This window comes from Pyxicephalus adspersus, chromosome 2, assembly GCF_032062135.1.
Source record: "Pyxicephalus adspersus chromosome 2, UCB_Pads_2.0, whole genome shotgun sequence".
Classification (NCBI taxonomy): domain Eukaryota; kingdom Metazoa; phylum Chordata; class Amphibia; order Anura; family Pyxicephalidae; genus Pyxicephalus; species Pyxicephalus adspersus.
In genome coordinates, this window is record NC_092859.1 from 138,639,338 (window position 1) to 138,661,837 (window position 22,500).

Here is a 22,500-nt window from a genome sequence, read left to right on the forward strand (position 1 = left end):
CTGTCCAAATATTTATGGACCTAACTGTACCTTGAGTTTACCTAATTACCGTATGTATAATTACCGTAAAAATAACCGTATTTATTGCTTGTTATGTCCCAAATAATTGGTCAAAAAGCTATTAGTAAAAAATACTGATCTTTAGGAGTGTAAAGAAGCCATTTAAAAGCTTCAGGAAGTAATTTCCACTAATGGAGAAACACTACATTTTTAAAAATGTTTCCTGAATATCTTTAGCATCAGAAAGCTACCTATATACCTCCACTATTTACCTACTTTTGTTTTAAACACCTTTTTTGCCACTTTTGGGGCAATGTAAGTCTATGCATACTTATGAGCAGCAATTGATAAAAACTTTAAACAAAACCTCACTTAAGGTGTCCAGCAAACCTTTGTTCTGTGACTGGAGCTGCAAGCCCTTATTCTAGGTCAGTAATTCAGAAAGTATTAGCCCGAGGATTAAACCACCAACCAGGCTGTTAGTAGACTTTTCCGGCCAGCGATTTCACACTACATGCCACTGAAGTTTAGTGCATCCCGTTTATCTGTGAATCACCTGGTTACTAACCCTGGACTCTCTGACCTGCCATTGTGTCTCCTGCTTTCTGCTTTCGTGGGCTCTTTGGTCCTTCACTTATCCTTTTCCAGATGCTGTCCTTTGACTATAGAAATTCTAGGGGCAACCTTGCTCTGGCCTCATGCAACTAGCATCCTGAGTCTGAGCGGGGGCATGCAATAGGTGAGGAGTTAGATTGCTGCATTGACATCAGCTGATTACTGACACTGAACCACAGCGTTACACAGGCGCGCTGTATTTTTTTGAGCCAGGTTAGAAATGGCAGCTTACATAATTTCTTAGTGGAAGAGCCACGTTAATATGTTGTTTTAGGACCAGGGTCAATAATCAATGCAGTGTATTTGAAGGATATAACCAACATTGTACACAAAGGAGAAATGGTACAATGGTCCGGGCCCTTTCCAAGTCAAGGAGATGGAAATGTGAAGCCATTAGTGTTTGGGGGGAATGTACAGGTAGTCCCAGGGTTAAGGACATCCAACATATGAACGCCTCCTAGATAGGTATGGGGCTTCCCTGCTCATTTGTGTGCAGAACGGAGACTTGAAGGGCGGAGGGGGCAGATTGCATGACTTGCAGAAGAAATATTTTGCTAAACACAGTTGAGGTTGTTGGTAATCTTAGGGCGGTGAGCTCTTTATTGACCAAGACAAGGTCTGCAGTTGTTTCTTTTTGCATATCAAAGCACAGCTTGCTCCAGAAGGTAATGAATGTCCAGGTTCCATAAAGATTTTTTTTTTGCTTTGTTTGTGGGTAACTCACAAAGGAAAGTGGAAAAAAATGGAAAAAAGGAAAAAAATATATGGGAGGGGGATATTAGGAGTTAGAGTATAGGTGATAAAGACAGGTGCTCAATACATGTGTTTCTGTATAACAAAGGAGAAGAAAAGAACAAGAAAGAAACGGTAAGGAGGGAAAGAGAGAGGGGAGACAATGAGTGACTCGCTCAATGCACCATGTCCTAGCTATATCTAATTCTATCTAATTCAGATTTAAAGCATAACTCCCATCCTTTTGTGTGTGAAATTCCCCCACCTACTAGATTGTAAGCTCTTCGGGGCAGGGTCCTCTCCTCCTGTATCACTGTCTGTATTAGTCTGTCATTTGCAATCCCTATTTAATGTACAGCGCTGCGTAATATGTTGGCGCTATATAAATCCTGTTTATTAATAATAATAATAATAATAATAACTGCACTTTTTTTTAGGTTTGGATAGGTAACGGAAATGGATAAACCCCCTGTGAGTTTTTTGTGTTCTGTATCCAATAAGGAGGTTTCTTTTTTCTTTCTGCTTTCTAGATACACTACAGAAAGTGAAAGTTAACCCCCTTTGTCATTAGACAAAATTATTAATTCCCCATCATTCTCCTTTCCAGCAACAATGCACACCAGGAAAAATGATAAGTGTGAATTTTAAAGCCTTTTGTTTCTTTTTCAGTTTCTAAAATATATCATATACCTGCCCTGTTAATTTTTGTATATTGGTTTGTCTGCCCCTAGTTCTCTGTTCTGTTCCTAGTACTGGTATTGAATGCCTGAAAACTCAATAACTCTTACATAAAGAAAAGTGTGAATTTCTCAGCAGGGGCACAGACAGCTATAAAATCTTGTCCTTTACCTAGTCTATCAGAAGGTAAAAGTGAATGTTTTGGCTTTAGCTACTCTTGAACAATTTTATTCATCAGATTTATTCTTGTCAGACAAAATATCATCAGTACCCAAATAAATTCTCTTCATGCATCAAAGAACCCATTCTTTGTCAGAACACTTCTCTTTGCACAGTTGCATAGGTATAGAGTTATTCGGGTAAGGAAAAGTCAAAATTGAATCAACAGAATTATAAATAAATACAATGGGCTGATTTATTAAAGCTCTCCCATCCTGGAGAAGATACACTTTCATCAGCAAACCTGGAATGTATTTCTAAAAAATTAATTTGCTATCTGTTGGCAAATCTTTTCAATCCTGAACCAGATCCATTTCAGGTTTGCTGGATCGCCAAGCTTATTTATAAAAATTACCATCCTGGACTTGAAACCTAAGCATTACTGAACTTTTTGAATTTATTGTAAAATGCCAACATTACTGTTTGGAAATTGGCATTGATCCTGAGCATTACTTGGACAAGGAATGCAAAGAAGCGGAGGATCAGGGACATACATTCACCAATCCTCCCATCTTTTCGTGATGCCAGAAATATTTCCCTCTCCTAGCATTTCCATTCAAATTGTTCTTTTGTGGCAGCCACAACATCTACTGTCAGTATTTGATTTGTTTGGAGCATTGTACGGGAGGCTTTCTTCATAGAGAACCTCAGTATCAGCACAATATCGGACAGCCATGTCAGTAACTGGTAAAAGAAAAATAATGTACACAAATTTAAAGCTATTGATCCCTCTGAGAGCTGAGTCCTTTGGATTGCAGAAGATACTGACCCGTCCTTACCCGGCTTACTTCTCTTCCCGGCCCTTTTTTTTATGACACATACCCAATCACAGGCCTGCACATAAGGAGCAGCCTCCTGGAATATGTGACGTATGTGTCCCAGGAGGCTGTGAGTTTCCCCTTCACCATAGCAGTATTAAGTGAAAAAAAAAATAGAAAAAAAGTGATTTTTGTCATTATATAAAAGGGATAGCCACCCTTTTATATAATTATTATTACTGTATTATTAATAATAATAATAATAATAAAAAACAGTATTTATATAGTGCCAACATATTACTATATTCCGCAGCGCTGTACAATAAATAAGGGTTGCAAATGACAGACAGATACAGACAGTGACACAGGAGGAGGACAGGACCCTGCCCCGAAGAGCTTATGATCTAAGAGGTGAGGGAAGTAACACACAATAGGAGGGAGATATGAAGTGGTGGGAAGTAGTGGGCGTTTTCGAGACAGAAGAAGCCGGGTAGGCAGGTTTGAATGGATAGGTTTTGAGTGCTCTTTTAAATGAACAGAAGGTAGGAGCAAGCCGAATGGTAATGTTAAAAATATGGTAATAGGTCTGCTTTACTGGATGAGCTGAAAATTTAGGACAATTTTGAGTATTTTTTTTTGCTATTCCTCACTTTAAGGCTTGAAATATTTCACATCGATTTACTTAAGAAAATCTTGTCTAAAAAAAAAAAAATGTATTATAATATGGCTGAGCACTAAAAATATAAGTTTAAAAAACATTTCTACAAATTTCATAAAAATTTGCAGCAGCTATTTTTTTTATTCTATGGGATATCTGACTTTGGAAACTGTATAATGTTTTGGAGTTTTTTTGTGGGCCCTAAAAACACAAAAAAAACTTATTAGCTGACTTCTGAGGAAGTATTTTGCTCATATTCACAGCTGTTATGATAAAGAAGCACCTCTGTATGTGAGGGTTAAACGTTGGAGGAAAAGTAATCATTAGCTGGATAAATTCTATTCACACCTTGGACAAACTTGGTCTACCAGATACATTTTTATGTAAGAGAAAATACTAATATTCATCAAATGACCACTCTGATTCTCTTCCTATTGTTCTGCTTGCTGGGTGTAATTCCTAATACTCGCTCCTATCCTGAGTGTATGAATGCTGCATAGGATCACATCTCTTGTTCTCTGATTGCCGATTGTAAATTTCATCATTTTTTGTGTCAAACAGAAATCCACTGGCTTATGCAGAGCTGAATAGATTATAGGAGAAAGTTCTGGAGCATACTTAGAATTTGGATCCACGGTGAGTCACAGTGTTCCTCCGTGGGCTTAACCATGATCCCTCTCTTTCCCATCTCTCCCATTCGAGTAAGAACCATTTTTACATGAAGCTGCAGCAGATTGCAGCACAGTTCCCAAAAGCAACAAGTTGCTTTTGGCCCGGTGGTTGTTGCTTGAAGGTTTACACCACAACCACAGTTGCATATAAATCTGGATACCTATGGTGTGATTTTCTTTAAAGTAAAATGCTACTTTATGCCCAGAGCAGTCCTGCAGTTTCACACCACCTTACCCTTAAAGAAAGCTAGGTAATCCTACTAGTTTACATACATAATATGGTCAAACATGTGTAGTTACCGGATCATCACATGAATACAGTGGTCAAAAGTTGCAGGTGGCCACTTCTCCAAACCATTGAGTTCAGCAGATACTCCCGGAAAAGGGTCCTGGTTAAAAGGTTAATGGTACTTCATATGTATGATATATATCATATTTACATCACAAGTATGTGAGCTTCTAACCATGTTTGGGGAAGACTAAGCACCATAAAGACATGATGTGATGAGTTTGGTGTGGGAGAACTCAAGTGGCCTGCACAGAGAACTGACCAGAGTCCTAGATTGGAAGCCACATTTTGTCAACTTCACAAATGCTCTTTTGTCTCCAGACGTACACAGAAATGCTGTGAAAAGCCTTCCAATATTAGAATGGAGGCTGGTAAAGGCACATGGAGGTGGACTTCATGTTAACACTCATAATTTGGAATATGATGTCCATTGAACTATATATTGGTGTGATGGTCAGGTGTCCACCATGTTTGACCATCTCGTATGAGTAAGTAAAACTAATGGTAAGTACAAGAAATTAGGATAAATATTTTGCAGCAACCAAGATTTAAATTTGTTTTAAAAGGCAACAAAAATGTGTGTGGTTCTAGGCAAGTGTTGCATAATGAAATAAATAACTTACTAAGCATAATGCATAACACAAATAGGATGCCCTATACGTATAATGAAATAGAGATATCCATTTCATTACATACATTCCAAACATGTATGAATTTCAATAACAGAAAATTGCACTTTAACAATACATTCTCTTTATAAAGCTAATATGCCATATCTCCCCCAGAGTTACATACAGCAATTTCAAATATACAAACTAAAAAATGTATTCATAATATAATATTCATAAAGTGTACCACTAACAATTCATTAAAAGTCCATCATATAGTACACAACTACAGCACATACATTATGCAGGGTTTCGCATGAGCAGAAAAACACAACGTGGCAGCTAAATGGTCATCCCAGATATATCCATATAGATATAGTGTGTAATAGAAAAGCAGCATGACACTATCCTGAGTAATACAAAATGAGGGAAAAAACCCAGTGGCTTATAAAATAATATTTTTATTGCTGAGTAAATCAAGAGACTGAAATTAGCAATCCAAGACTGAAGCCGCACAATTGTTCAATATCTAAGTCATTATACCAACACTGAATCAGATTGAAAGAAATCCAACAATATTTGCAAAGAGACAAAAACTAGAGATAAAAAGTGGACCCCTAATTAAACCCCTCCATTCCCTACATCAGGGCAGAATTATGTTTGGAACATCAATCCTCAATGCTTGTTATCAATTACTTTTTGTAGCCATTTGTAGAGGTTATTGGGTTTCAATGATTCGGCCATTTCTACATTTAGACATTTGCTTTGGTGTGATATTGTATTGAGTGTTTTAAGCATTTTTCATATCTGTTACTAATGAATTTGCTATATTGTGAGTTTTGCTTGAAACAGCATCAAAGGTGCGACAAGCCATATATTTTCAAATAGACCGAACCTGCCAAAGGCATGCAATTGTTTACATTGGCCTTACTATGGATCAGGGCCCCCATCAGAATTTTCTGGGCCCCATATGAGGTAACTTACCTGGACTCCTTTCCTCCATTTCTAAAAGTTCAAGCATTGCAAAATATCACTCTTTGGATCGCAGCCCTGTACAGAAGTACCACTGCCCCCCTTCCCTCTGATGGCAGCCCTGCTTTGCATAGTCATATCCTAGTTGAATAATTTTATAGCAGTGGTTGCCAACCTTTTGGATGCCACGGACCACTAATTACATGGACTCCGTACCAAATATGCGTGGGGAGCTGTGTGTCACTCAAAGGGGAAGAAACTTCCCCCATAGTGACATTAGAATGCCAGAACCCAATATCTGATCATATGTCTGCCCCTCCAATTGGAGAGTGGATGGGTTTTGTCCAAAGACACAACCTGCCCACTGCCGTGAGCCTGCGATCTGTACGGGAGACATGGTCCATGGCTCTGGCCCGTGCACCCCCCCCCAGGCCGGGTTAGGAGAAGGGCCGGCCAGAGCCACAGACCACCAAATTTTTCTTCTGGATCACCTGTGGTTCATGGACTCCCTAAAGAAGGTAAGCTTTTCTGAAAGCCAATAACAAATCTCCTCTTCATTAGGTTCTTAGTTTGAATTAATTGTTTCCATTCTTTTAACAATCTTTGTAGTTCTGGCATATTGTTCGGCAGGTATACAGTGGCTGCTACATACTGGTAAAAAAAAATTCCAAATATTTATTATTAATATAATTTAGCCTAAAAGCGGCAACACTTTCTGCATTTCATTTGAGTTTCCATTTGATTTTCGAGATTGCGTGACATGCTCCTGACACATGCCTGAACTCTGTACACCAGTGTTTCTCAACCAGGGTTCATCCAGAGGGGTTCTTTGAGCACATTATGCTTCTTAGGTCAGTTACCACTAATACCAATGACATTTTGGTATTCTGTAAAGGTGACATTCTTTCCACTGGCCAGCATTGTAAGATGCATTCTTCTCACTGACTACCATGCTAATATACTGTGAGCTGTAGATAAGAAAAAGATAGTAAGGGCTCCCTGAAGACCAGGTCGGTATGTCAAGGGTTCCCCCATGTTAAAAGGTGAAGAAAGGCTGCTGTGCACATTTCTTGATATGCCTTCAACTATAACAAAATCTACACTAAGAACAATCGCCTAGACTTCAGATTGCATTTTTTGAAAGGTTAGTCTTTAGTATCTGCATTCACAGCAAGCGGTGGAGTTTTCAGTCTGTAGTCTATGGAGACTTTTCTTTTACACTGGCATATTGCTGAATATTTTTTGCATTCATGGATTACTAAATTAAAACATATGGCTATACCAAGACTTGGTGCATGGAGAACAGATTGCTGACCTTACTAGTACATAATCTGTTTGTAAAGGTTTTTATTCTTTATGTATCTATTGCAAAACTGACCTGAGATGCCCTCCTGCAGTAAAAATAAATCTGATCTCTGATATATATATTTCATAACCACCACTTAGAAATAATGTGGGCATTTATTGGTAGCAGAAGCATTCTTATAGTCAACCCCACCACCTACAATAATCCCTATATTTATAAAAATCCCTTTCCTCTCTGAAGATTTTTATTGCTTCTCCACAATCCTAATAGAAGACAGCTGGAAACATAAGGAGTTGAGGTATAAAGGTTATGCCAATGCAGGAGGTCATCACCTAAAACAATTTATGTCTTTCCCCATGGTACGAGTAGTCATGAAGGAATAAATTAAATGGGTCCTGCAGTCTACAACAAAATACCACTTTATGCTCTTCTATAACTATGCATTTATAAAACATTAAAAAGAGCAAACTGATGCTTCTACTTACATGTTATCCACCAAAGGAAGTACTTTTTTTTAAGTTGTGGAGTTGTAATGGGGACCTCTCCGCTACCTTAGGTGACAAAACCCAGGACAGTGCATGTCTGCTCATGGCTGTGTACACATGTGCAATAATTGTCATTGGAAAGGATCTTTCACATTCCTTTCCAACTACAAATGGCTGCTTAATGCATTAACATACAGCACCGTTCTGCTCTATGGAGAGGGCAGGGGGGAGAATGACGGAGCGGCACCCCGCTGTGTTCTATCCCCTTCACTTCCATTACAATTATTTGTCATCAATTGTCTGTGGATCCCCCGGGATGGTTCGTTCGAACGATGAAATAGGAGCACTGTACACATGCAAGATTCTCGACTGATATCCGCCCTGAGCCAATTATCGCACGAGAACCATTGCATGTGTGTACATGCAATTACTTGCACTTGCATTAGTTTTTTTACCAATAATTAGTATTGATGATGGGAGAGTCAGAACACTGTGTAAAGTCTTCACCAGCACATCCCAAGGATTCTCAGTGGGGTTAAGGTCTGGACTCCAGTGGCCTATCCATATGTGAAAATGATATCTCCCTGATCCACCCTTTCACAATTTGAGCCCAATAAATCCTGGCGTTGTCACCTTGGAATATGCCCGTGCCATCAGAGAAGAACGCCATTGATAGAAACATCTGGAACTTTTAATATATTTAGGAAGTCAACTGATCTCATTTTTATGGGCATAAAACATCGGTGAACCTAGACCTTACCAAACAAAGCAACCTGAGATCATAGCACTGCCCCACAGGCTTGGGGAATTTTTTGGCATGGTCGTGTACACTTAAAAACAAACTCTCACTAACCTAGACAGCTGCAGTCACTGTGGACTAACTCATTTTCCGGGTTTCCAGCAGAAAGTGCCTATAGTTTCATTTGAGCAGCTCATCTCGCCTGTGCATCCTATTCTATCCTTTGCATCCTATTCCATGCCAGATGTAAACACAGCAGGTGCACAGGTAGAGGGGAGATAGCAGAGTACTTATACCTGACTCAAATCATATCTCCAGGAAGCTAATGATTCTGCACTTCCCTCTTATTCCTGTTAATGACCTATTGGCCAAAAATACCAACCATCCCCCCACCCATTTTTACTAACCCGAACAACTGTCATGTGATGTGCTAGCTCTGATGGAGATGGGCTTTAACCACATTTTGGATGTTGGTTAGCACATCTGTCCAATTTTTCATTCCTTCCTGTCCCAGTGAATACATGATACAGTAGACACAAATTGTAATTCAATCCTGATGGAAGTGATGATAGTGTGCTGACAGGAGTTACACTTTAAATTGTAATAGTAAACTTTAACCTTTACCTGGGGTGATGCCAGGAGGAGACTGCCAATCCAAGCTGTCCACAGCATGATACGGTTGCGTTGCCCAGCACTGGTGAAGCTGAGGGGGTACAAGATAGCCCAATGGCGGTCCAGACTGATAACCACTAGCACTAATGCGGCAGAGTACATAGCAAACAACTTTCCAAAATTAAGGATCTTGCAGGAAAGTTCATCTGCATACCACTGAACCATTATATTCCACATAGCATCCAGTGGCATGACCAAGAGAGTAACCAACAGGTCAGCCACGGAGAGACTGAGGATGAGAATCCGAAGGTGAGATTTGCATCTTTTACCACTGATGCTGCACAGGACAGCCACATTGCTGCACGATGCGATGAGAAAGAAGCAGCAGGTGACACCTACACGAACTTTAGCAGCTGCTGTAAATGTAGGTTCTCTCCAGGGGCCTGGAAATCCCAAAGCTGAGACGTTGGCATCAGGCAGGACCAGATGGCTTTGATTCACTATAGCTGTCTGCATAGCCATGTTTAGTCTAAAAACAAATACAGAAAAAAAGAGGAAACATTTAGAGTAATATGAATTGTAGTATGCTCAGACTTTATTGTTTCCTTTTTTATATTAATCATTTGTGATTCTCAGATAATTACATCATAGATGGAAGTATTACCTAACAAAGTTATGCCATAAGTGCTACCGTTTCAGGAATAATAACAATAATAAGTAAACCTAACAAAATTTTCACCAACCCAACAATCCTGCAAGAGGGAGAATTTGTAACCAAGAACACCACTTTCCCCTGGTAGTGTAAAAAACACATCAGTAGCTTGTGGTTATATACTACATTGTTCATATCATGGTTCATACCATAAATTTATTAGAAAAAGATAACAATGTTAGAGATAAGCAATTTTGTTAGGGTTCAGTTCTCAGTTTAGGAATCTTGCTTATAGTTCAGATGTTGTAAAGTTTGCAGGGAACCCTTTTGAAGTCTTTGGTGCTATTTGTAGGGCTAATAAGCAAGCAAGCAGAAAAAAGGTATGGGAAGCTGGACACTCATGATATGTATGAGTATTGCTAGAATATGGCTTTTTTTATTATTATTAATAATAATAATTATAAACAGAATTTATATAGTGCCAACATATTACACAGCACTGTACATTAAATACAGACAGTGTCATAGTAGGAGGAGAGGACCCTACTCCGAAGAGCTTACCATCTATAAGACTGACTAATAAAAAATATATTTATTTTATAAAAGCAAATTTTGTGTAACTGCAACTTTAACTAGATGTACAGCTTAAAAAATATATATTTATATACGAAAAAGACAGTATACCCTCTATCAGTTCTAATGTTTTGCTACCAGGACATAATAAAAAACATCTAGTCTTTAGAAGGTCTTAAAATGATATATTTCCATAAAATTTAGTTAGGACACATTTTAACATTATTATTGTCCAAAGAGGACACACTACACCCCAAAAGAGTCATTGGAGGAGGTCCTAAAATTAGGTAATACAACCTCAGATGAAAAACATGTTGCATATCACACCATGTCAATATAGTTTTTACAAAGGCTAACACAAAATACAAAAGCAGTGTGTTGGAAAAAGCACACCAACCCTTATAACTTCCATAGGAATTAAGACAGTAGCAGCCAGGTGTTGGAAACCAACTGCACGTCAAATTATTTGATTTTATCAGCAATTGTAACCACCTTGCAGACATTGATTTATTTTCAAGGCACTCCACTGACTTCGAGTCTTAAAGATGGAGGAACGCAGAATTTGTATGGGCCCCTGAATGTCTTTCAGAGGCAAACAAGTTTGAAATGATGTTTTCTGGACAGATAAATTAAACATTTGGCTATTTTACTCTTGGCTGATGGCCATAAAAATGTAAAGTGCTTTATTATTTTCTACCCGGGTTTGCACACCATGTCCCACATTTTACCACCAATTCATAAAAGTTTCCCCATGGTGTTCTCTGCTTAACACAGCAGAGAGAGTTCCATGATTGTAGAAGAGATGATCATATCCCCTAAAACTACCGCAGCTCAATGATCTTTTGTAAAGCACAACGCATTGCTTTATAAATCTTGCAATAAGTTAGCTCCTCTGGGGACGGTCATTCACTTCAAACATTTTCATCAAAATTGCGCCACTTTCCTAAATTATAAAGCATGGACAAAATCCTGTAATGACTGATGCGTCAAAGGGTGTAAAGAAAGATTGCATATTACTATCATACGTGTAATACTGTATGTTGACAGCTCTGGTTAGCAATTACAGGACATATGGAATGTAATTTTGAACCTTGCAAACAGTACTGCATTTCTGTTTTTTTGTTTTTTCTTATATTTTTTGAAACATTAGGAAGAATGGCTCAACTTGCCTGTTAGATCAAACCTATAAATTATTAAAAAGCATATGCTCTTCTGAAGCTTATGCATTGTGCTCAGCCAAACAGCCTAGCACGCATGTACACAGTGCGGATGCAAAATGTAGGGTTTAATGAATAAGCAGCAGTATTCTGTATTCGTATCATAGTTTGATAGTTCCTGATCCAGGTAGTCTATATATTGATATTAATTTCCTATAAAGGAATGACAATGTTCTCCTTATGCAATGAAAGAGAACAGTAGTGTTGTCCCACTGTGAACAGGGCACCTTAAGAAGGACATGTGGTTTTTGCATAGATGTTATTAAAATAGTAAGTACCTAACAAAATCAAACTCTGATTTCACCAATCACTGTAAGCTCACAAACGGCATAATTCACTAAATTACCCTGCAAGTGATCATTTATTTAGTTTAGAGAATATAGGTAGTCCCTGGGTTACATATGAGATAGGGACTGTAGGTTTGTTCTTAAGTTGAATTTGTATGTAAGTCGGAACAGGTACATTGATTTAATAAATGCAATTAGGACAGATGTTTGTCTCAACATATTATTAGGCAGAATGATCAGTTACTGTATAAAATCCTCACTGTGATTAATCACAAACAAAGCAAAAGGAAACAGCTGCAGAGTTTGTCTTGATCATTAACCTCCCTAGCGGTTCATTTCTTTCCAGTTTTATATGTCTAAAAGCGGTACATTGTTTTTCATGAAAATTTATTTTACAGTATAATATAATAGTATGAGTATAATAAAGTTTGAAATACAAAATCATTAAAAAACAATAAATTGAATAAATTAAAAAATCTATATATTTAAACAAAAAAAAAATTAATTAAAAAGAAAAAAAATACATATTATACTCATAGTATTATATATACTGTAAAATAAATGTTCTTGAAAACAATGTACTGCTTTTACACATAAAAATCCAATGTATTGCATTCAATACAATTATTTTGTATTGAATGCAATACAAATGGATTTAGAATTTCCCGCCCTGGCTGGGACGTACACACGCACCGACGTCATCGGGAAGTCCCCCGTTGACTCATCGGATGCAGAACAAGGAAGAAGAAAGAAGACAGAGATAGCGGCGCTGGATGGCGCGGGACCCCGGCGGATCATGTAAGCGCTCTATTTACTAACCTTCCATAGGTGTTCCAACCCCGATAGTGAGTCGGGGTTACCACTTTTAGCAACTTTTTTCTACCCCGAGTCACACTCTGGGTTACCGCTAGGGAGGTTAAAGAGTTAAAAGTTGCTAAAGATCAGCTCAGCTGTTAAGATCACCCACAACCTCAGCTGTGTTTAGCAAAAGATTTCTTCTGTAAGTCATGCAAACCCCCGTCCTGAACACAAGGGAGAAGGGAAGCCCTGTTCATATCTAGGAGTCGTCTGTATGTCGGATGTCCTTAACCCGGGAACTACCTGTATGATGTTAGTTCACTTTGCAACTATTACTCAACCACGTGCAAGGACATCTATAAAAAAGATGTTTGCTGGACAGATACATGAAATGGTTACTTGACTTTGCATTTTTCCTTGAACATGACTTGGTGGTTGAAATAATCAGAGCTTTGCTCATTTACTTAGCTAGGTGAAATATCCTTTGCAAGGGGATGGGTAATTTTGACAGACAAACAACCTAAATTCTTTCATAAATCAACCCCAATGTGAGAAGTTAGACACATCAGAAGTTCCTGGCTGGAGGACATCCACCATCATTAAGTCTTTTATCCTCCAGTCTGACAGTCCCTTTCCCTTTTAATGTATTGCAATTCAACTCTTTTATTCATTGCAGTCCACATTACATGTGGGCATTAGCACATCTTCCTGTTCATGATCTTCCTGTACTTTTTGATATTATTTATTTATCTATTTATTATTATTATTAATATTTTTTTCATAATTGAGTTGGCATGTGGAAGGGAGATGAATACAGTGAAGGCTAAATATGTGAAGAATAAACTTCAGCTTGAAACTCCAACTTCAGCTAACACATTTTTATTTATTTATTAATATACATTCAGTAATAAATGGTTTAACTCATAGCAATAAAAGATGACCATTGTAATTACCCCAGCAATGCTATGATTTGCCCAAGCCTCTGTATTTTTAGTTTTGCTAAACAGCTTGGTTTTCACAGGTTCCATGGTGGCTCAGTGGTGAAAATTCTTGTTTTTTGAGCACTGGGGTCCTAGGTTAGAATCTTGGCTTGACATTATCTAAATGAAGAATGTATATTTGCTACCTGTTTCCATGGGTGTCCTTCCACTTCCCAAAAATGTGCAGGTAGATTAATTGGCCTTAAACCAGGGGTCCCCATCCCCCGGTCACTAAAGGGCCGCAGCAGTCTGACAGGTGGGCCTAGGCTCTGGCCGGTGCACCCACCAGCAGGGTTAGGAGCTGGAGCCGCTGACCACGTCTCCCATGCGCATCACAGGCTCAGGGAGGTGGGCAGTTTCTGATATCCTATCAACCCACTCTCCCATCCCAGGCTCAGACCTCCAATGGGAGAATGGGCAGGTTCTGGCATCATGACGTCATGAAGTTTCTTCCTCTTTGAGTGACACACGGCTCTCTACGTGGTCCGGAATCTGTGTGATTAGTGGTCCACGGGTTTCAAAAGGTTGGGGCCCACTACTTTAAACCATGTTAATGACATATAATTATGATAGGGTCATCAAACCACAAACATTGGAGGCACAGTTGGTGATATGACTATGGACCCTATGGAGTTCTGTGTAATATGTTGGTGCTATACAAATACAAGATAACATTATGGAGACATGAAATAAAAAAGGAATTATTATACTGAATACTATCATTACAGCAACGGATCACCTACAGTTATCAGAATATTATATTTGATATAGCAGGCCTACCAACTCAAGCCCATAGACTATATGTCATTCTCACGTGACCACCCTCCATTGATAATCATAGTGTTAATACATGATCCCTGTGGTTGTTTTTAAGAATATGTGCCATTTACAGCTATACCCTGCCTTCTCCTGGTCTGCGGCATTTAACACCTGCAGAATGTGATGACTTTCTCAGGGGACCTTCCTGTCACAATATCATCCTTAATATTTATGACATTCTTGCAGAAAAGAACGCTGAGCAGAACTGTTTAAACTGATGCTGAGATAATGAAAAGCAGTTGGGAGCCATCTGTTTCTAGTATACTGTAAGTTGTCTCACCAAATCACAAATCTCTGTTTTCCAGGCGTGTAATCTGTGCCCACTTACTTGCCATCAGCATGGTAACTCACGTACGTTCTGGAAAGGAAAGAAGAAGACAGAAGTTGAAAGTGACATTAACTGAAAAAGTAATAACTATTAATCAGTGTCACAATGTGAACAAAATAGGACATGGGGAAAAAGAACAAGAAAAGAACAAAATGATGGAATTACATTGTGACATTGTGTCTTCCTAAAAAATAGTTTATCTAAACCGAATCATTTATACAAGCAAATGAAATACATTGGGCTCCAATAAAGCTCTCCAGGGCCAGAGAAGATAGACTATTGTGGGAGAGATGGGATGATCCAGCAGACCTGGAATTGTTTTCTTAAAAATCATCCGTTATTAGTTGGTAAATGGTTTCTATCCTGGGTGAGATCCATTCCAGGTTTCCTGGATCACTATCTTTCATGATAGTCTATCTTCTCCTTTAATAAATGTGGTCCATTAAGTTGTTGTATCTGCTAAGGTATTTTTTTTCCCATTCTTCCAGTTTTAAGATTTATACAGCTTTGCCCCACTATTATTATTACACAGGACTCAGCCACCAGATATAAACAGGCTTGCTTGAATTTAATAAGCATGCATATCTGTGTGTTCCTGGTATTTTTTTAGGATCTCAATGAAAGCAAAGCAGAATTTAGGCTGGCAGGCCCTTCAGCAGAGATCGTGAACAAAGGCTCAGGATTTTTCTCATCTAACTTCTGGGCATTGGACAGAGGTTCCTGCAAAAATGTCTCCAGGAAAGCTAAATATTTCAATCACTTTCATCAATTTTTAGCTATCCATAAAAGCCTTGTGGTGCCCCATACAAGAAAACCAATATACATGACTTGACTTCACATCAACTACAAGACAAGCATTCCCAAAATGTAGGGTTCACCACCCATACCAACATGCCTAATAATCAGAGTTAACTATTTGCTTTAACAAATTGATGTAATGGAATACAAATAGTCTTGGGTAAGGACATCCGGCATACAGACGACTCCTAGATACGAACAGACTTCCCTGCTTGCTGTGTGCAGGATGGAGGCTTGATAGGGGAGGGGGCAGTTAGCATGACTTGCAGGAGAAATCTTTTGCTAAACACAGCTAAGGTTGTGGGTGATCTTAGTGGGGTGAGCTCTTTCTGCAGCATCTTGTAACTCTTTAATGACAAAGACAAACTCTGCAGTTGTTTCTTTTTGCATATCAAAGTACAGCTTGCTCCAGAAATTAATGAATGTCTAGGCTGCTTTGTTTGTGAATAACTCACAGTGAGGATTTTATAGAGTAACTGACACCATGCTGCCTAATTATCTGTTGGGACAAACATCTGTCCTTGTCACATTTATTAAAATAATGTACCTGTCCTGAGTTTATTTATTCCTCTTGGCTTCTTTAAATTCCTATAGATCTTTCCTGGCAATATTTTTTTTCTTCTTCTGTAATTCACATAAGGCTCACAGGGCAGAAGATGTGCATCCAGGAAATGTTCACATCTCTTTTAAGTCATCTCATTCTCCCAGGAGTCCCAGCAGGAACAACACTTTTAGCCTTCTTGTACCAACTGTTCATGTCATTTCCAGTCACACTTTGCAAAGTATTCTCCAGCTGTGAATTGTCATTGGGACCCTGAAAGCTGGTCCTTCATTAAATCCTAAACATCCGTTCTCTAGCAGGAGAGGCTCAGAGCTCCAGCAGGCAATCACACCGCTTACGGCTGGTGGGTTTTAACAAATGGTTGGGATTTTTAGCAACTCAACTGATTGCTTCCATTGGTGAGCAGGCATTAAAAGCTGAGGTTTAATGTCAAGTTCCCCATTAATGTCAAGTTTCTACATACAATTTTCAAACTATCCTTTGATTTTTTAATGTAGTTTTAATAGTTGGTGCTTTATTTAACAGGGTATGTTACTTTTATAAACATAATTTAGACCCAGCCCACAACAACCTTGTTTAACATAGAGACACGTATAATTGTGTTGATTGCATTACCCAAATGACTAAAGATGTCCATAGATGCTGGGTGCTTGTGGATGTAGACTGGGCTACCCCCCAGTTAGAACAACCAGGGGCCCCAAATCCACCAAATATATGATAATGCGGCTTTTAGGCAGGACTTTTTAAGAGGAACTTAAATGCAAGCAGGCAAGTTCTTTATTGTAGAAAGGACAAGCAATTACTTTCCTGCAATTAAATAAACTCACTTGCCTGTTCACAACCTTTTCGGCAATGTATTCATGTGCAGCTCATTGTACAATAATGGCATACCCTCAGCTGCTGGAAGTGAATGAACTCCCATGCACATACATGTAGTTATGATCTGCAAAATGAACCCAGGAAAAGGACTGGTAAAGGTGGCAGTGCCATGATGGCAAGGAAAGAGTAAGGACAATGCCTTTGGTATTGAGGAGTGTAGAGAGGTTTGCTGGACTAGCTTCTGCTCATGGATTCACAAAAATTGAGTTTTGTCTACTATATGGAGAGAGCGGGTGCCATAACTGTAGGAGAGCATCATTGAGTACATAGAGTTGTGCTAGATCAGCTTTTGCTCATTTGTGCTTCGACCATCGGTACTACACTGGGGACTTATAGTTTGTTGAATCTATTGAATTCTCTGAAAATTGGTGACTGTGATGAAAGCAAGATTTATGAAAATATGCATTTATAAATTTTTGTTTGCATGTGATCACCTATAATAATTGAATAATATCAGGGGCAGCATGGTGGCCAGTGGTTAGCACTGTGGCCTTTGCAGCGCTGGATCCCAGGTGTGAATCCCAGCCAGGGCTCTATCTGCATAGAGTTTGCAGTTTTCCCCATGTTTGCATGGGTTTCCTAAAACATTCAGCTGGTTTAATTGGCTTCCCCCCAAAATTGACCTTAGACTGTACTTTTGACTATAGTAGGGATTTTAGATTGTGAGCCCCCCTGAGAGACAGCTAGTAACATGACTATAGACTTTTTTAAAGCACTGCGTAATATGTCGGTGCTATAGAAATACTGTATATTAAATATCATTATCATTTTCTCCTAATGGAAAGAGAATGAATACTGCTACACCTTAGCAAAGCTTTTTGGAGAATCAATAGATTTGTGTCAATTGATACAATCATTTCAATGGTCCTGAATTAAAAATTAGCATCAGTACAGCTTTCCTACAAAATATTTACAGATCCTCCATTCTGTATTGGTTAACGAGCAACATCTAACAACTGCTATTGGTATCTGTTAGACAGAATGAAGTGAGGCACCTACCACCCATCCGCCTCCTCCCCTCTCCATTGAACAGAACAGCGGTGCCTGCCTTGTTTATTGTGCTGTTGGTGGAAACTAATGATCATTTCCAGGAAAAATTATTGAGCGTGTGTACCCAACTTACATTAATATTATTAATATTACACAGTATTAATATAGAGCCATCGTGTTATGCAGCACTGTACAAAATTGATAGTTGTGTCACTAACTGTCCCTCAAATGAGCTCACAATCTAATGTCCCTTCCATAGTTATTTGTCATTATTGTAGTCTAAGGTCAATTTTGAGGGGAAGCCAATTAACCTTACTGCGCCATGTCCCAAAGGCATAAAATGCCCCTAGTCATCAAAAGGTTAACAAAGTAATAGAGAACACTAATAAGATGTGTGTTACCATAAGAAAAACACATATTTGTGCTTGCTAAAGGTTACAGGCCTATTTGTTTCTTTATTTGTCTTTGTGGTATATTATTAACCACAAAAAAACTCAATTTACAGCAGTCTTTCAAATTCCAGTTTACTACTGTGCAGTCAGTAAATGATGGCATGTGATTGGTTGCTATAGAATACTGTACTTTTTTTCTTGTTATAAATTGATTTGTATGAGGGTATTGGGCTTCCAATGGAATTTGGTGCTTTCTACATTACACCAAGAGCTAACTTACCATTCTGCAAAATTTAGTTGCCTGCCTCTGGGTGACTGGCCCTCTGACCTAACCTATAGCATGTATGAATATAATGAATTTATACTTTACTCTCACTTTCCTAATAGGCAAATTATATTATTACTAGCTGATTACCTGGCATTACCCCGGTATTTATTTATTGGAATCTTATATTATAGTCCAAAAAAACTATGTCTAAAAATATAAGCAAAAGGCACACTGTGCTGAGCAATACATACACACATACATGGATGCAAATATACCTCTGACATATACCACAGCACTGTACAAAGATCAGCGGTGCACTCACATGAGTCTGAGTTATATGTCTAGCAAGTTTGGTGATGCGTTTCCTAGTGATGGTGGAACATAGCAAGTTTGGTTGAAATGTCTCCATGCGTTTTATCCAAATATACCTCTGACATATAGCACAGTGCTGTACAAAGATGACAGGTGCACTCACATGAGTCTCAGTCATATGTATAGCAAGTTTGGTTGAAATGTCTCCATGCGCTTTCGAGTGATGGTGGAACATACACACATACATACACACACACACACACACACACATATATATATACATATACATACATACATACACACACACACACATATATATATACATATACATACATACATACACACACACACATACACACATACAAATGTATATATATATAGATATAAATATACTTGATCATTGCCTTAGGACCAAGGCTGTTCAACTGCAGACCCCAAGGGCCACCTACACCAGGATTTTCTGATTTTTTTGCAAAGCTTGCCTAAATTTACAGCTGAAAAATACTTAAAATGTATTTGGATGCTGGCCCTTGAGGACTAGAGTTGGAATTTGACTGTAATTAAACCAATGGGTTAGAGTAATAGCAAAGCAACAAGAATGTTCAAATGAAGTCATCAAATGCAGAGCCCATATTTCTTTTAGTAAATGTTTCCTTGCAAAGTATTTAGGAGAATGACTTCCCATCATTCCCTAACCATAATACTATACCTCCATGTATGAGAGCTGATTATCATGTTTTTACATAATGAAGCCATAAGCAGAGAAATGATGCCTATCATTTTCTAATTGCCATTACATCTCTGTAAATAAAGTGCACACTTCCCTGATTGTGATTGTTGTGACACAAAATCATTCCATCCAGTAATTAGAGAAAGCACAGAGAAATAAAAAAAGGAATATTCATGACCCTAACTGACTAATTAGCATTTTCAGCAATTAATTTCCAAAGAAATACCAAACATCTAATTCTTTGATCTTCCAAATGGGATTCTTAGAAAGAAATAAGTTTTTTTTCTTTGTCTGCTGAAAGTGATCAAACAACTGAGATGTAAAGTGGAGTCGAGTGCACAGAGCAACGTGGATGTCACTATAAAGTCTCTAATGATCCCCTGACCCTAGGGCAAAGTATTGTTACAGTAAATAAAAGAAAACATTGTGTTGAATATATTGTGTTGATTATTTCAGACAGGCTTGTACTATTCTGCTTCAGTTATTGTATATCACTGCAGGAATGCCTCCTGACCTCCAGCCAGAGATAATAAGCAGTCAACCTGTCCTGGTCAATGAACAACCTCCTTGGAATAGACAAAGAATTAAAAAGGTTGTGGGTGAATGTTATGTTTTAAGTTGTTTATTAGCAAGAATTGTAAAACCTTAATGACAAATGCTTCATATAATTAATTAATTGGCTCCATTTGATGCAACTCGATAGGGGTTAAATCTCTTGCTGGCAAGCCATTCAAAATAGATGGGTCGTCCAAAAAGGAGATTTGTAAGCAAAAAAAGATATAGATATGTAACAAAGAAATATAATAATAACCTTATAGAATCATTTGCTATACTTTGTAAATCTAATAGACAGATAGCTGGATCGATAGTCGATGGATAGCTGGATTGATCGGTTGATGGATCACTAGAATCATTAAATATCAATATCCAGAGATCTTTGTACCTGAGTGTTGTGTGGATCAAAAATTCATGCTCGAAATACATCATCTTACATATTCTAACATTTTAATTAAATTCACTTTTTTCAAAAATTTTTAAATTAATATAGATTAAGAAATCACTGTATTCCTCCAAAATTATAACTTATCTCCTACTTCTGGAACTGATTGCACAAATATAACACAACATATATAAACGTTATAAAATAATAATAATTTATTGATTTCCTATATGTAACAGATCTCGTGACTGTTTTTCAATCATACACACATATTGTAAAATCTTGTATATATAAAGAATTGCATACAAACTACTTGTCAGAGCAGTTAATGAACTTGATTAGTCTACTCACCACATCCAGTTAGACTCCACTTGTATTCTCCTGTCTCAGGTAGAGTCATTTAAACTTGGAAGTGAATACGGTTGTCTTTGCCTCATCCATATACACAGAACTGTATCCCTACTGATGCTTGTGCTAGGAAGAGATGAGCTGTAGTGGGAGGGGAGTCAGAGCATCATACCAGTAATAGGCGACCTATTTGAGATAAAGTACAGCTCTGAGCACATTAAGGGACCACAGTATGTACAGACTTTGAGTTCAAAAAATAAAAATAGACAAATATTAATAAAACAAAATAGGCAAACCCATTTTTACTAACATTGTATGGTTGCAAGTGAATAGAATTGGCTTAAAAATTATTAAAAGACATTTATGATGAAGCCAAAACAGATGCTGCAGCTGTAAATTTAGTCAAGTAAAGTTGAACAATGGCAATTTAACTTCACTTTAGTAACACTCTGTCAGTGATCTCCTCCTTTTTGTATAATCTGTGCAGTCAGGAGACTGTTAATTGATTATTGCAACATGTTTATGCAGTAATAAATGGACAAACAGATTGACACCACGTGTGCCACTTTTAGTTCACATTGACGCACCTCAAACGTGATTGCGTTAATATGCGTTCACATGGGTTTTTTCTAAATATTGCATGAATTTGATTATTTTTACAACCAAATAAAAATACTTTACTGTAATTTCTATTGCTAGGTGCTGTGACATTTATAATGCATTGAAGATCCCTGATCTGTTTTTAAATCCAACATCTCTTTCTCACCCCTCTCTTATTCTCTTCCGCTCTCTCTTATCTCTCTCTCTCTTCTCTCATATTCTCTATTCTCTATCTCTTACTTTTCACTCTCTCCTTTCTTCTCATTTCTCTCTTCTTTGCCTCTTTCCCTCTTTTTCTCTCTCCTCATTCTTTTTTCTCTCTTCTTTCTTGTTCTCCTCTCTCTCCCCTCTCCCCGTCTCTTTATTCTTACCTCTTTTATTCTTCTCTCATCTCTCTCTCTATGTTTTTTTTTTCTTTCCTCCCTCTCTCACCTCTCTACTTCTCCTCTCATCCCTCTGTCTCTCCTTTTTCTCTTCCTTTCTTTGTTATTCCCCCACTTTCACTCCCTTCTCTCCATCTCTTCTATTCTTTCTTTTTCTTGTTCTTTCTCTCTATTTCTTTCCATACAATGCACACATAGATAACAATCTTTTATTACAATCTTTCTTGCAGAAGGCTGCAGTGAATTTTGTTTTTGTATGCTAAAAGATTCAAAACAACTTTATTCTTTTCTATGCAGAGTGC

General features: G+C 38.0%; 1 protein-coding gene across 1 annotated transcript in view; it reads right to left on the bottom strand.

Annotated features, from left to right (window-relative positions):
* Positions 1–21,376, bottom strand: part of LOC140324590 (gonadotropin-releasing hormone II receptor-like) — a 34,966-nt gene extending 13,590 nt beyond the window's left edge. Inside the window, exons 1-3 of the mRNA XM_072402626.1 lie at positions 21,219–21,376; positions 14,949–15,026; positions 9,355–9,871 (exon numbers count right to left, since the gene is read on the bottom strand). Coding sequence (XP_072258727.1) covers positions 9,355–9,864 — 510 coding nt within the window. The 5' untranslated portion in view covers positions 9,865–9,871; positions 14,949–15,026; positions 21,219–21,376. The remainder of the gene's footprint in view (positions 1–9,354; positions 9,872–14,948; positions 15,027–21,218) is intronic.
* Positions 21,377–22,500: the final 1,124 nt, after the last annotated feature.